This window comes from Mustela nivalis (genome assembly GCF_964662115.1).
Source record: "Mustela nivalis genome assembly, chromosome: 9".
In the NCBI taxonomy this organism is placed as follows: Eukaryota; Metazoa; Chordata; class Mammalia; order Carnivora; family Mustelidae; genus Mustela; species Mustela nivalis.
Genome location: NC_139028.1, coordinates 112,703,623 through 112,718,486, shown reverse-complemented (window position 1 = coordinate 112,718,486; position 14,864 = coordinate 112,703,623). Strand labels below are relative to the sequence as shown.

Genomic DNA, 14,864 nt, shown 5'->3' with positions numbered 1-14,864 from the left:
CTTGTAGGCTGCTCTTATGGCTGAACTTTTCAAGGCCAAGTGGGGATTTGTCTGGGGAGGGGTTAGACAGAGAGTTCCTTGCATCTGTCCCTTCTCCCCAAGGTCACTTCCGCCTTCCCCAGGCCACTGCTGAGCCCCTGTCCTCTCCTTGGAACATTGGGTACTCCCCACTCCTTTCCCATGTTGCTTTCTAAGCTGACTTTTCAGCCCAGGATTAAGATATCATGAGGTTAGCTCTGTTCCCCTGTTCCCTAACCTGGCCCTTAGTAATGATCGTGGCGTTAGTAGGGAAGACAACAAAGAAAAGAGGGCAGGCTAATGAATAGGTAAAGAGCTACACTCTCCGTGGGAGAGAAGAGAGCCACCAGTATATGGAGGGACTGGGGAATAAAGAGACAGACTCAGGAAGAAGGCATGGACCAGTGGGACCCCTTGAAGTTAGGGTGGTGGTGGTGGGAATCAGCCCCGAAGGCATTATGCGTCCCCCAGGAAGTTCCAACGCTCTCCAGTACTGTCCCCGTGTTCTGGATGCCCTTGCTGTCTCCCACTTCCCTGCTGGGCTAAGGCTTCAAGGACTCTTCGGTGTCCCAAAGTGACAGCTGCAGGTGAGGCAAAGCCACCAGGATTCAAGGAGAACTGGTGCTCTCTATGTCCTTTATGAAAAATGCTCTGAAATCACCCGAGGCTCCAGCAAGCACCTGAAGAGGGGGAAGGGAGGATGCTATTTGGATCCCCCCATAATGGGGCCTTGTCCTGAGGTCCCTACTCCTGTTTGGAGCCATTTCCAGGCCCTGCTTCTTGCTGTTCTTCATGGTGAGCTCTCCAAGTACCCCTCAGGCCTCTGCTTGCTGAGTTGGGGGCTGTGTGGCTGGCCTTAGCCCACCCTGAAACCATCAAATCTTGTGCTACCTCCTCTCCTGCCTTCCCTCTCTCCCCCCACTGTTCCTCTTCCAAGACAAGCAGACATAAAAATGGGGGTGTCCCCCTCCCCCGCAGCCCCCCGGCCCCTCCCTTGCCCAGCCCGTGGCTTTTCCCAGGGAGTTGATGCCGGTTGTCTCCTTGTCTCTCTCCCTCCCTCCTTGGGCTGGGCAGGTGACCATCTCGGTGGACGGGATCCTGACCACCACAGGCTACACGCAGGAGGATTACACCATGCTGGGCTCGGATGACTTCTTCTACATCGGGGGCAGTCCCAACACGGCTGACCTGCCTGGCTCGCCCGTCAGCAACAACTTTATGGGCTGCCTCAAGGACGTGAGTAGGGCTTGGAAGGGTCTGGGCTCAGCCAGGAAGCCCTCTGGTCCCTGTCTTCAGTGTGATTTAGTCTGAGCTGGCCAGCTGCCTGCCTCCTCTGTTGTGTCCAAGGTGTGGGGAGACCTCCCCTCATCCAAACCTAAGTCTCATTGATTTTTATCAAGAAGCTTCTCTCTCATTTCCTTGAGCCCCTGTCCTCTCAGAGGACTCTCGAGGGCAGCGGTGGTGCAGAGGAAAGAATGTTGGATGTGAAGCCTGAAGACCTGTGTTTGGTCTTGGCTCTCCCACCCACTAGCGCTGTGACCTTGGCCGAGTCTGGCGGCCTGTCGAGTTCTTAGTTTCCTCATCTAAAAAGGGAGTAGTCAGTACCTACTTCTCAAGGTAGATGTGAGGGCCAGACGAGAGTGTAAATGACAATACTCTGTCAGTTGGAAGATGTCTGCTAGATAGGAGCCGTGATTGTCTTGTCACTATTAGGAATCCCAATTCAGCAAGTACTGAGGGCTGCCCTGCTCGGCTGGGCTGGAGGACAAAGCACCAGACCATAAGTGGGGCAAGGGAGGTGCTTGGTCAGAGCCTCTGTATGTGAAGTTCTAGAACAGAGGTCCAAGCCAGTGATCCGGTGCAATGAGCAGCTCCCCCCCCCCCCCGACACACACACAATGGCAGGGTCCCGTGGTGGCTGCTGCCGGGCCAGAGTGGCCAACCCTGAGTGGCTTTTGCTTCCTCATCCCTGACCCCACCCCTCCCCGCAGGTGGTCTATAAGAATAATGACTTCAAGCTGGAACTGTCCCGCCTGGCGAAGGAAGGGGACCCCAAGATGAAGCTTCAGGGGGACCTGTCATTCCGCTGTGAGGATGTGGCTGCCCTCGACCCCGTGACCTTTGAGAGTCCTGAAGCTTTCGTGGCCCTGCCCCGCTGGAGTGCCAAGCGCACTGGCTCCATCTCCCTCGACTTCCGCACCACTGAGCCCAATGGGCTCTTGCTTTTCAGCCAGGGCCGGCGGGCTGGGGCTGGGGCTGGCAGCCACAGCTCTGCCCAGCGGGCTGACTACTTCGCCATGGAGCTGTTGGATGGCTACCTCTACCTCCTGCTGGACATGGGCTCTGGGGGCATCAAGCTGCGGGCGTCTAGCCGCAAGGTCAATGATGGCGAGTGGTGCCACGTGGACTTCCAAAGGGATGGGCGCAAAGGTGAGATGGCCTGGGGGGTGGGGGCCCGTTCCACCCTTCCCCCGCCTGACTTCTTTTCCAGACCCCTCCCACTCACCTCCTGGCCTCTCCCCCATCCTTTCTGGACCCCTCCCATTCTCCCGGCCACTCCCCATCCTTTCCAGGCTCCTCCCACTGCTGTCCTTTCTCTCCTCCCATTGGGGCTGGTCCTGTCATGGTGCATCACAGGGAAGAGGGTACTGTTTGGAGTCAGCAGAGCTGGGTTCATACCTCAGCTCTCCACTTACCATGTGTGTGACTTCAGGCCCTTACTCAGCCCCTTGAAGCCCCAGTTTTATTATCTGTAAAAGGAACCATTACACTGGGGTCCTTAAGGGGAGAAAATAAAAGAATATCTATAAAAGCACAGTGCCTAACACAGTAGAAATCCTATTCTCCTTTAAACAAACAAACAGGGGCGCCTGGGTGGCTCAGTGGGTTAGGCCACTGCCTTCGGCTCAGGTCATGATCTCAGGGTCCTGGGATCGAGTCCTGCATCGGGCTCTCTGCTTAGCGGGGAGCCTGCTTTCTCCTCTCTCTCTCTCTGCCTGCCTCTCTGCCTACTTGTGATCTCTCTCTGTCAAATAAATAAATAAAATCTTAAAAAAAAATAAACAAACAAACAAAAATCTTCCCAACCATGCCTTCCTCCTAGCTAGGCCCATGCAACCTTCTTTTATTAACTCACTCACAAGTGCTTAGGGAGCACCTACTGTGTGCCAGGAGCTGTCCAAGGTGCTGGAACGGGAACTGTGGGGAACAAAACTGTCTTTGCTGTCATGGAGCTCATGCTCTGGGGGGTCGGGGTGCAGAGTAACACCCAACAATCCCACCTGCTGAGGTTTCTAGCACAATGAAGTGGAGGGCAGAGTTGCTTGGGCCAGGCGGGTGCTGCTTCTCGAAACTTCTGTTGCTTCCGACCACCCTTTCCTCTACTCTTCCCTTTTGGTCTCCTTTCCCACTGTCTTGCTTTCTGCCCAGTTCTCTCTTCACTCTTCTCCATCTTGTCCACGAGAGAAGGAGTTGATGTAAAGGAGAACTGACACATTACCCAACGTAAGCACTTATCACATCAGCTACATTGTTGCTACTGCACCAGGCCTTTGAGACTGGGTGGAGGGGCTGTTTCCCCCCACACACAGGGAGGAAGGAGGCCCTATGCTCCCAGAAACACCAGCCTCTCATGGCTGGCTGTTGCTTCCCTTCTCTTCCTCAGAGATGTCACCTTCCCCAGGCTTTACAGTATGTGGGTTCATCCCCTGGTGTTGTCTCTTGATGGCACCCGGGGTTCTTCTCAGAGCTGGCTGCCTCTCAGGGTTTCCCCATAGGTGACTTGTGACTCTCTAGGTTAGAAGTCTGCCCAGGCTTTGCGGAGAACCCCAGGGCCTTCTGCTCCTCTCTCCCTTCATGAGGTGGTCTCCTTAGCGTCCCACAGAGCTCTAGAGCCCACACACCAGGACTGACAAGTCCTTGGGTCACTGTTTGACCAGCTCTGGCCATTTCTGATGTCCCATGTTCATTTGGGCGCCTAAGCCCGGACTTGGGGCAGCCATCCCAACAAAACTCTCCTTGACCTTTTCTGTAACTTTAAAAAAAAAATTGTGTTAAATTACACATAACGTTACCATTTTAGCCATTTTTTCAAAGTGCACAGTTCAGTGGCATTAAGGAACTTCACACTGTGGTACAACCATTACCACCATCCACCTCCAGAACATTTTCATCTTCCCAAACTAAAACTCTGTCCCCACGAGACACTATCTCCCTGTTCCCCCTCCCCCAGGCCCTGGCAGCCAAAATCCTTTCTCTTTCAATGAATTGACTACCCTAGGGACCTCCTGTAAATGAAATCATATAATGTCCGTTTTTGTCTGGCTCACTTCACGCAGTGTGATTTCAGCTTTATCCATGATGCAGCACATGTCTCAGCATTTCCTTCCTTTTCATGGCTGAATAGTATTCCATTGCATGTAAATACCACCACCTTTTGTTTGTCCTTTCACCAGCCGATAGACGCTTGGGTTGTTCCATTTCCGTGTTTTGGAGCAAGGATCTTGGAGCAAGGCCTATACTCACTTTAGTTTCCTTTTGCTGACTCTCTGTTATACATTCTGTTCCCAATTCTTCCTTTCCCTCCCTCTTTCTTCTCCCACATTTGATTCATTTACTGAGAGTCTAGCTGGGTAGCGCCCATGGCCAGGAGGCCCCACAGCAGGTGGGTGGAGCAGGCATCTGGGGATCTGCTACCAGTAGAGATGTGGGTGATCAGAGGGCCGTGACTGGGGACCTGCTGGGGGAGTGGGTTTTAGCAGGGAGACCCTGGAGCATCTGACACCTAGTCAGGGGAGACAAGCGAGGGCCATGTTATTAAAATGGGATACAGGGGAGTGACTTCTCTGGTTCAGTAAAGGTTTTGAGCAGAGGAGAACGTGCTCCAGATTAAGAATCCCAGCCATAGAGGAGCTCCTAATTCTGCTTCCTGAATTTGACACCCCGTATTCATGCTTTGATCTCCTGCTGCACCCACACCCTGTTTAGATCTCTGCCTGGTCAGGCCTGATGTAGACCAAACCCTCCTTACCTCTCTTTAACTTCATGGACATATGCAGACTTTATTTTATTTTGTTTTGTTTTATTTTGTTTTATTTATGAGAGAGAGAAAGTAAGCACACAAGTGGATGGGTTGGGGAGGTCGGAGGGAGGGGCAGAGGGAGAGGGAGAAGCAGACTCCCCGCTGAACAAAGCCCAGTGCACCCTCAATCCCAGGACCCTGGGATCATGACCTGAGCCGAAGGCAGACACTTAGCCAATTGAGCCACCCAGGCACCCAAAGACTTTTTTTTTTTAAGCATTCCTCTTGAAAAAAGACAGAGGAAGGAAAAAAGTACAGAAAAAAATAAATGAACAGAGGAGTTTCTAATGTATAGTCTTCTACTGCTTAAAGATTTCAGTGAAGGTTTTGCAGCTCCCACTTGATCCCAAATATTTTTTCTAAGATAACCAGCCTTTCCTTCCAAAGAAGCCGTACAACTCGGGAGCTCTGTGCTCAGCCACCCCTGTCCTGGCTGTCATCCTGTGTCAGGCCCAGGTAGCAGATCTGCCTGCCTGTCTCGTCCAGCCAGACAGAGGGTGGGACCATGCGGGCTCCGGATGGCGGTCTGCTCTGCTCCTGACCCTCCCTGGTGCTTTGGGCAGCTTCCCCAATCTCCTTAGGCCTCACATGCCGCTTCAGAATGGGATCGTAAAGGGCTCCTTTCCTTGAGACTCTGACATAAGAGAACTGCTGAGGGTCTGACATGCGGTCATACAAGTTCAATAAGTGATAGTAGGAAGAAAACGCTTTGGAGTCAAAGCTTCCAGCCTCCATAGGTTTCTCTGCCTCTGGTTTCTGGTCTAAGGCACTGGCCAGGGCAATGGTCCAGGCCTTTGGGGGCATGTCCACCTCCTGTGCAGACCCCGAGGACTCACTCGGGTGCAGAAGGAGGTGTGTGGACAGAGGCCCCTCACACCGCAGCTCGGCTGGGGCTGGTTCACCTGAGTTCTTGAACTTGACATCTTTGTCTAGTAGTATCCCTGGCCCAGGGCTGCTGTAGAGCGTGGAGTGGAAGATCAGGGGTCTCTTTCTGGCCCATGTTGACTCTAGATCCTGCCTTCGTCACTGAGGCCCGCTCTCCTTTGATCCCTAGGCTCCATCTCCGTGAACAGCCGCAGCACACCGTTCTTGGCCACCGGGGAGAGTGAGATTCTGGACCTGGAGAGCGAGCTGTACCTAGGCGGTCTCCCTGAGGGGGGGCGGGTAGACCTCCCTCTGCCCCCGGAGGTGTGGACGGCGGCGCTCCGGGCTGGCTACGTGGGTTGCGTGCGGGACCTCTTCATAGATGGGCGCAGCCGAGACCTCCGGGGCCTGGCCGAGGCTCAGGGGGCGGTGGGCATCGCCCCCTTCTGTTCCCGGGAGACGCTGAAGCAGTGCGCATCTGCGCCCTGTCGCAATGGGGGCACCTGTCGAGAGGGCTGGAACCGCTTCGTCTGTGACTGCATCGGGACCGGCTTTCTGGGGCGGGTCTGTGAGAGAGGTGAGGCCTGTTTCCATTCCAGGCGTCCCCGCTGCCCATCCTTGGGCCCCTTCCTCCGCAGGGTGCCCCGCGGAGACCAGGCCCGGGTTTGTCATCCTTGTAACGATCCTCTCCGTCTTCTCTCTCTCTCCACTGGCTTTCCCCTGTCCCCCGATTCCCTCTTCTCCCACTTCCGGGGCAGAGGCCACGGTCCTGAGCTACGACGGCTCCATGTACATGAAGATCATGCTGCCGAATGCCATGCACACGGAGGCAGAGGACGTGTCGCTGCGCTTCATGTCGCAGCGGGCCTACGGGCTCATGATGGCCACCACCTCCAGGGAGTCCGCCGACACCCTGCGCCTTGAGCTGGATGGGGGCCAGATGAAGCTCACGGTCAACCTCGGTAACCACCCCGCCCTGTGCTCTGGTCTCTTCCCTGTCCCTGCCTCTGACCACACCCCCCTCTGTCTGGAGAAGCTGGTGGTGGCGCCACCAAGGGTGGGAAATGGGGAGGGGCCAATCCCGGGTCAGCACCCCCGAGAGCTTCATCCCCAGCGAGGATGCTGAGTAGGGGGTGCTGGTATTTGGCAGCCCTGGGTATGGGATACCCCCACTATGGCTGTGTCATCCACCCAAGTGTGTCTTGGTGTGACAGCCGTGCTCCAGGAATGCTCCTTTGGGTTGGACGGTGTCTGTCCTGTATCCATATGTGATGACGTAGCTCATTCTTGGTTTAGTCTTTCACTGGCTCATTCTTTTGGCAAGGACTTGCAGATGCCTCCCGGGGCTAAGCCTGAGCTGAGCGCAGCTCACCTGGAGATGAGGAGGACCGGGCCCTGTACACAGCTACTCTCACCAGCTCTGCGTTTAAAGAGCCGTGACTGTCTGTGTGCACAGGTGCCCACGTGATGCGGGACGCCTCAGGACATATCTTCCCTTGTCTGCTTTCACGTTTGAGTCCCATAGCTGCCCTGGGAAGCCACGGGTTACCTGCTGGGCTGTGCTTTGCCTGTTTTACAGACTGTAATATTCACATGGCGACACATCCAACGTGGCAAAACCAGCATTTGTTGGGGAAAGAGCCCAGATTCAAACCCAGGCCATTTGCCCTAATGTACAGTGTTTTCCCATTGCCTCTAACAGACCGGTGGGTGGAGGGCCACGGGGACCCTCGTCATCTCTGCTCCCGCCCAGAGCAGGCTGAGGCCCCACATCACCGGGCTGTCCCCAAGGCGTCTGTGCGGGTGGGACTGTCAGGTCTGTTGGTACAGGAAGAAGACGTCAGGTGCACTCAGTCAGCTTGCGCCAGTGTCTTCTGCCCGGCACTCCAACAGCAGCGAAGGCGAGGATCTCGCTTCGGTGGGGCTGTCAGTCAGGGGACACTGGAAGGTGGAGGTCCTGAGCTGTCCAGGCTGGGCTCACGACTGTCCGTTTCATACTAGCCTCGCTAGCACATGCAAGTATAGGACCCAAGAGCCTGCCACAAAGGAAGATTCAGGCCATGAGGGTCACTCGTTGCGTCCTGGGCAGGAAGAGAAGCAGGATTCTTCTGAGCAAATTAGGGTCCTCACCCAGAGAGAACACAGAGCTTTGAGTTTTTATTTTTTTAAGAAATAGGGAATTTTTAAAAAAGATTTTATTTATTTATTTGTCAGAGAGAGAGAGGGAGAGCGAGCGCAGGCAGGCAGAGAGGCAGGCAGAGTCAGAGGGAGAAGCAGGCTCCCTGCCGAGCAAGGAGCCCGATGTGGGACTCAATCCCAGGACGCTGGGATATGACCTGAGCCGAAAGCAGCTGCTTAACCAACTGAGCCACCCAGGCATCCTGAGCTTTTAAATCTCGATCTGGAGTTTTAACCTAACTTTGGTTGCCAGATCATTTGTGGGACAGGCTGTGGCCTTTTGGGGCCACATTAATAAATTTATACTATGTCTTTCCCTTTCCCCTTTGGCCACTTGATCTTTGCCCTCCCAGGACAAGGATTTGCCAAGCAGGGTAGGGGCTGGAGGCAGGGAGGTGTGTAGGCGGCCAGGGCCACAGAGTTGGGGGGCCATAAGGGCTCCATGAAGCTCTGCTTTGGGCCATCATCACAGCCCACAAAGTGGGTGCTGGGTGTCAGGGCTGCAGGGGGAAAGTAGGAATGGAGACACCCTTTGGCCAATGTCCCACAGTCTGTACAACATCCCTGGGCCATCTGAAATGGTCACAGGAGGGAGGCACCAGCCCAGGACCCCATGAGTGGCCCCTTGCTTCTTGGTCTGAGTATCCAGACCTAACGTGACACACTCCATCATCCTGGCGGGGGTGTGTGTGTGTGTGTGTGTGTGTTCTCCGCACAGTAGCACATGGCTCTGTGCGCTGGGTAGTGATGCGGTAGGGAACATCTCTAGCATCTAGCAGGGAAGGCAGATGCTTCTTCCTGACCTGGGCTATCTTAGGTGCTTGGGGAGGAAGTTTGGGTTCCTTTAGATTAGACAGAAGACGGTGTCCTCAGCCAGGAAAATACTCTCTGGGGGTCCTCGGGACAGTTTTTTCTTAGGATCTTCTTTCTCCTTCCCATCAGCATGCTTTTCTGTCTGTGCCTTGTAAGTACCTAGAAGGCAGAGAACATAGGTGGCCGTCAGGATGCCAGCCAGCAAGACCGGCCTTCCGCCTCCCGCCTGTCCCTTGCTCCCACCCCGGCTGCCCCGAGCCCCATGCAGAGACGCCGTCTCTAAAATAGCTCATGACAAGCCGTGGCCAAACGCTCGGTGCAGACATATCTGTCCCCAATACCGAGGGACACATGTGCAGGGAGGTGGGTGGCTGCTCCGTGGTCCTCCCCCAACTATCAGCCTCAGGCTCTGATGGGACAAGCCCTGGGTCTGGGGCCAGGAGATCTGGGTTTCACACCTGGTCACTTTGCTGACCAAGTCAGTCCCCTCTGCTGGCCTCTGGGTCATCTGTAAAATGAAGTTAAGGGTCCTCACTCTGTTAACCTGTGGCAGTTTTGAGACTCCGGTGGAAAACAGGAGTGAAGGCATTATACAGAGGCAGGACATGTGTGGACACTCACCCAGCCTTCTCGAAGGAAAATATGACCGGGATAGGGTCCTGAGCTCTGAGCCAGGCCTGGGGGCTTGCTTCCACATTGCATGGCCCCGTCTGGCTGCCGCTTCCCCATCCTGCTTGCTACCCAGGGCCTGTGGGGTCACACAGGCAGGGAGCACCACCAAGGCTCTGGTCCTGGGCTGGACTTACTGCTGGGAAAAGAGAAGCCTGACAAATCTTAGTCTCTGGCCTCAAGGTTTCATCCTGTAGGGAAGGAAGGCAGGCAGAGGGGGGCAGCTCTGCAACCTGTTGGATGCTCCGTGGAATGTCGCAGACTTGGTGCTGTGTCCTAGAGAAGAGAGGGAGGCTGCTGGTGGTCACTTGGTGGGACAGCTGGGAGGAGGCCCTCCATGCCAGCCTCAGGAGGTGGGGCGTTTGCTGGGCCAGAAACGGCCAACCAGGAGCTGCTACCTCCTTCTGGGCAGAGGATTCTAGAAACACTAGACTACGCCTCCTGTCCTCCTGTGCCAGCAGTCAGTGAGCGGGGTGGTTGATTTCTGTTTCTAGAAAATGCTGGAGTCCCCTGGATTCTTTGCCCTGTTCCACTGTGACCTGTGTTCTTGGGTCCTTTTGCCCTAGATACGGCCTCTTGGGCCATTGTCCAGCCTGTCCTGTCCCGGTTGCCCTCCACCAGGCATGCCCCTGCAGACCCAGGGGTTCATGATGCTGACTCGAAGGGCATATTGTCATCAGAGAATCTCCACGCTGGAGATACCATTAGTGGTTATTTCCTCCGACCAGCACGCCCCGCCCCGATGTGTGAATTACCCGTTAGTTCTTCCATCTGTGCTCACAGGCCCATGTCAGGAGCTCCCCACTTCCAATGCCACTCTAATCCCTGGGTCCTTCCTCCTTCTTGTCAACCGCCCCTTCTGAAATTCCCACTTGTGGACCTAGTTCTGCCCTCTCAGGCCATACACAGTGAGTCTAACTCATTCTTGTCCTAAGCCAGGCTCGATACACAGGGTGCCTCATTCCCACGGGGCGGGGCGGCTGCTGTCAGTGGTTCTCAGGCTCCTGCCATAGTCTGGACTGCTGGGAAGATTGCTCTGAACAAGGACTGCATGCTTCTGCTCATCCATATCACTTCTGAGATGAGCTTCTGGCCAGTGGGCTCCTGAGGCTCCTTGCATGGGAGTCTCGGACCACCATCTCCGATCTGCGCCATCTGTGGGGTCTGGGTGGGGGCAGGGGATCAGGTGGGGCATGCGATGGGAAGCCTGGGTTCTTTACCCTGGTTTCCTTACCATGCAGGTGACCTTTCTCACCTGTTTCTTCACACACACATCCCCTCGTGCTGGTTGCTGTGTCCAGCCAGGACTTTGACGGGTCTGCACAGACCTGTCACTTCACTAGCTGAGTGCAGCTCACTAGCTAATGCTGCCTGAGCTGGGCTCCAGGCGGGTGTGTGCATGGGGGGCTGGTGCCCGCCCCATCCCAGCCCCCACCACCACCGTTCTGCCTGCCTCTGGGACGGTGCCGGCTCTTTCCCGCAGTGCCCATTTTCACGGGGTGCTCAGTGTCCTCAAACGCCACTGGAGCAGGGCTTCCGAGGGTGGGGTCCTTGCAGGGGGTGGACCTGGAGCTGACACCTCTTCTCTGGACAGATGGACCCTCATTCCTGGCCCCCCCCTGCTGGGGAGGGGAAGAACTGAACTTTTCCCAACAGGGGATCGGCCTGCCCTTCCTACCCCTTTTTTCTTTTTTGGACCCTTCATTGGTGAAGACTCTGCTGGCCCGAAGAGAGCCTCCGTGACCCAACTCCAGGCCTGGCACCCTCCCGCGCTGCCCCTGACATTCTCCCCTCCCTCTGTCTAGCTTCTCCTTCCCTTGGCTCTCCCTTCCTTCCTCTTTTCTCTCTACACCCTCTCGACCTTCTGCCTCCGACTTCCCCCTGAATCTGCTCCTTGGCCTTCCTCTACTTCCCTTTCCCTCCCTTGGTGCCAGGCTGTGGCTCAGGGTCCCGGCTGCTCCCCCACTCTTCTGCCGCGGTTGACAACGCGTGTAGAGCTCAGCCGTACTACCCGAGGGGCCCAGGCCCCCAGAGCCACAGGGGAATCTGTTCACCTCCACTGCAGGAACCTTCAGGGGCCCCAGGGATGCCAGATGCCCCCACCCACCTTTGTTTCCATGGTGTTGGGGTGCGGGCAGTCTGCCCCGGGGAGAAGCCATAGGATACCCGGCTATTGCCTGACACTGCCCCTTTGCTGAAAGACAAAGTTCTCCTCGCTGAAGCCCTCTTTCCTGTGTACAGGGAGGAAAGCTGAGGCTCAGAGAATAGAGGTTAGGGCCCAGCTCCTCTGCCTCAGAGTGTAGGACTTTCTGCAGCCCTGAGGCTCTCCAGGTCAGATGGCATGGTTCAGGAGTCCCAAGAGGCCTAAGCCCTTACTTTCTAGGACCCTAGTGTTTCATTTCCTCTAAAAGGCTGGCCCACTAGCACGTCGTGGGTAATGTGTCCCATCGGAGGCAGGTAGCGGGGGAGAGGCTGGTCCAAGGCCCCGGGGCCCTAGGTTGCAGTTCAGTGTGGTGTGCTTTCTGGCCATGTGGGGCCCGCTGATCCTGGAGTCACAGGAGAGCAATGGTAGGGCTGGGGCAGGGGCTGGAGATTTAGCCTACTGTGCCTGCCTGTCCCTGACTTGCTTTGTATCCTCGGTATCCACATCTGTGAGGCCCTGGCCCCTCCCTAGGAGAACAGATCGAGGCCAGCTGCTTTCCAGGGTGAAAGATCCCTCCAGTCCCCAGTGGTAGCCTGCCATCCTCCGTGTTAGGAAGGGTAGAAGGAAGGTTCCTGGAGGGGTGGTGCTGGCCCCCTGGGACTTTGGGAGGTGGATGGCCACGGGAAGGGAGCCCTGGGGCAGACCCCTCCATTTAGCTCAGAGCCCAGGGGGCATGGGGACAGACGTGTCACCACTTGGGCTCTGAGCAGGGAGTCGTCCCAGAGCAGGGGATGCAGGGGTTTTGACCCACCCCAGCTGTCTCCCTCCCAGAGATGCGGAGATGTGGGGTTGGTCAAGCCTGCAGCCCCACTATGATCCCCTGTACGACTGGGATTCCCAAGGTGCCCATCTTCCTCAAACACGAGAGGCCTGGGCCCCTCCAAGGGGGACGCAAGCCCTCTTCCCGTCACCCGACAGCCCTGCCTCCCAGCTCCAGGGAGGGTTGGAGCCCTCTTGGGGGCAGGAGGGACAGGGGTCCAACTGAGGAAGGGGAGAGGGCACCTGGGCACGCGTGGTCCCCGGAAAGTGGTCCCGGGGGGAACCCCCGCCCGCAGACACCCCTGCCTGTGAAGGATGTAAAAAAAAAAAAAAAACAAAAAAAACTTGTTCTGCCTTTTTGTCTCCCCTCCCCCTCTGCCCGCCCCATGGCCCCCCCAGACTGCCTGCGTGTCGGCTGCGCACCCAGTAAGTGGCTTCCCTCTTCTTCTGCAGAGCCCCCAGGGGCCTGAGATGCTGATTGCTGGGGATCTGGGGAGGGACGGAGCGGGGAGGAGAGGCTTCCTCACTAGCTTGTGTGGGGGGTGGGGAGGGGAGCAGGCATGGGGGTGGGGGGGTGGCTGTGGAGGGCAGAACGGGCCCAATGACGCTGAACCAGGAAGCGTTGGGGGAGGGCTCTGGGTCAGCATGTTCCCTAGGTCTGAGAAAAGGAAAGCCAGGAAACCTTATCACCTCAAGTCCTCAGGAGGGTGGGGCAAAGATTTGGTGGCACCTGTGGGAGGACGGCCCACCACCCTCTGGCCCGAAGAAGCCAGAGAGGAGCTGGGACATTGCACTGCATCTCCAGAGGTGGCCACAAGGGGGAGGGCGAGGCACGCAAGAAAGAAGCTGGGGATGGGGAGCAGGGTCCGGGCTTCCAAGTTCAGCCCTCCACAGCTCCTGCGGCGGGTGTGGGCCGAGTTTCTGCCAAGTTTGGGGTGCACTCAGAGGGGACACGGGGAGGCTCTCAGCTGGGGTGAGATGGAGAGCAGGTGCGGACATTTCTGAGCATCCCACCGTCTCCGAGAGAGTGTTTCTGTGTGGTGTGCCCTGATGTCATGGGAGAGGGCACAGGAGCGCAGCAGATGCTGGCAGAGGGGCCATGTGTGCTCAGCGTGTCTGTGCGTATGTTTGGTCCCTGTGCACGCATGTGTGGTTAACTCTGTCCCTGCTGGCCTGTGCACTGGGGGGCCAGTGGCGATCTGGGCGTGCCGAATGGCGTAGCATCATTCTACAGAAAAATATATTTTGTTTTGGGATCGGATAATCCCAGTCTTGAATAAACGGCCATAATTCCTAAGAAACATTCCCCTCTGGCCACGTTGGCTACGTGTGTGGTCGCATGTCCAGGTGTGTGGAGTTAACCAGCTGTGTACAGGAGGGTCCCACGGGGTCCCTCTGTGGATGGGGGAGCTGTGTGTCTGTGCGAAGGCTTCCCTGCCAGCAACGGAGCTGTGGGTGCAGACTCACATGGGGGCATGGTAATGCTCTGTATTTTTTGGAAATTATAGGTCTATGCCTATAGGCTGGGAATGTCACTGCTGGCTACACACCTTGACATTGAAGTTCCTTAGAAGACTTGGAAAGAAAATGTTGGTTATCGGTATGAGTGTCCATGTGCAGGGCCTTGGGGCACCAGTCTAGAGGCACCTTTCCCATCTCACTCGATTCCAGTGACGCCCTTGGGAGTCGTCCAGGGCGGCAGTACCGTTATCTGGATTTAGGACTGGGTGTGTAATCACCGTGTAGTGTGTGTCCTGGTGTGTGTGGGTGCGTGGCACAGCTGAATAGAAGCCGTGGGCTGTCTGTGTGCACCTGTGCACACCTGCGTGTGCAGGGGCGGGTCTCTGTGTGCTCCACGCGGCACAGGAAGCCCCACGCGGGCACGCAGGAGCACGGGGCTCACTCCCCCCTTGGTGCCACAGGTAAAGGCCCCGAGACACTCTTCGCGGGCCACAAGCTCAATGACAACGAGTGGCACACAGTGAGGGTGGTGCGGCGTGGCAAGAGCTTGCAGCTGTCTGTGGACAACGTCACCGTCGAGGGTGAGTGCTCAGAGACCAGGGAGTGGAGCCATCCCTAGCCACCTGTGGATGGCTCTCTTTTCCGTGACAATGGCTTGGGCCTCCCTTCCTGGGGCAGCTTTCTGGCAAGCTACTGCTGGCCTTTCTCCTCGAGGGGTGGCATATTAGGGTGGGGGGCTCCTAGCAGGTGGCACGGGCCTGTGAGCGCTGGACCAGTGAGCCACCCAGCTCCTCCAGGGCCCAGCTGCTGGAACCCCTC

The 14,864-nt window shown here is 56.6% G+C and overlaps 2 protein-coding genes across 34 annotated transcripts in view; one reads left to right on the top strand and one right to left on the bottom strand.

Annotated features, from left to right (window-relative positions):
* Nucleotides 1-14,864, top strand: part of NRXN2 (neurexin 2) — a 105,819-nt gene that overhangs the window by 46,353 nt on the left and 44,602 nt on the right. For 11 of the 29 annotated variants that reach the window (XM_082748292.1, XM_082748290.1, XM_082748313.1 and 8 more), the window contains 6 exons: nucleotides 1,093-1,254; nucleotides 2,010-2,448; nucleotides 6,153-6,539; nucleotides 6,721-6,924; nucleotides 12,984-13,012; nucleotides 14,500-14,626. In XM_082748292.1, the coding sequence (XP_082604418.1) occupies nucleotides 1,093-1,254; nucleotides 2,010-2,448; nucleotides 6,153-6,539; nucleotides 6,721-6,924; nucleotides 12,984-13,012; nucleotides 14,500-14,626 (1,348 nt within the window). The remainder of the gene's footprint in view (nucleotides 1-1,092; nucleotides 1,255-2,009; nucleotides 2,449-6,152; nucleotides 6,540-6,720; nucleotides 6,925-12,983; nucleotides 13,013-14,499; nucleotides 14,627-14,864) is intronic. The other 18 variants (XM_082748308.1, XM_082748306.1, XM_082748309.1 and 15 more) reach the window with 2 other exon arrangements.
* The window catches only part of LOC309873209 (uncharacterized protein), a 40,223-nt gene continuing 33,187 nt past the window's right edge, over nucleotides 7,829-14,864 (bottom strand). For 2 of the 5 annotated variants that reach the window (XR_014316233.1, XR_014316236.1), the window contains one exon: nucleotides 7,829-9,898. Coding sequence is in view for 1 of the 5 variants with exons in the window: in XM_082748407.1 (XP_082604533.1) it covers nucleotides 8,985-9,112 (128 nt within the window). In the remaining 4 variants the exon portion in view is untranslated. The remainder of the gene's footprint in view (nucleotides 9,899-14,864) is intronic. The other 3 variants (XR_014316231.1, XR_014316232.1, XM_082748407.1) reach the window with 3 other exon arrangements.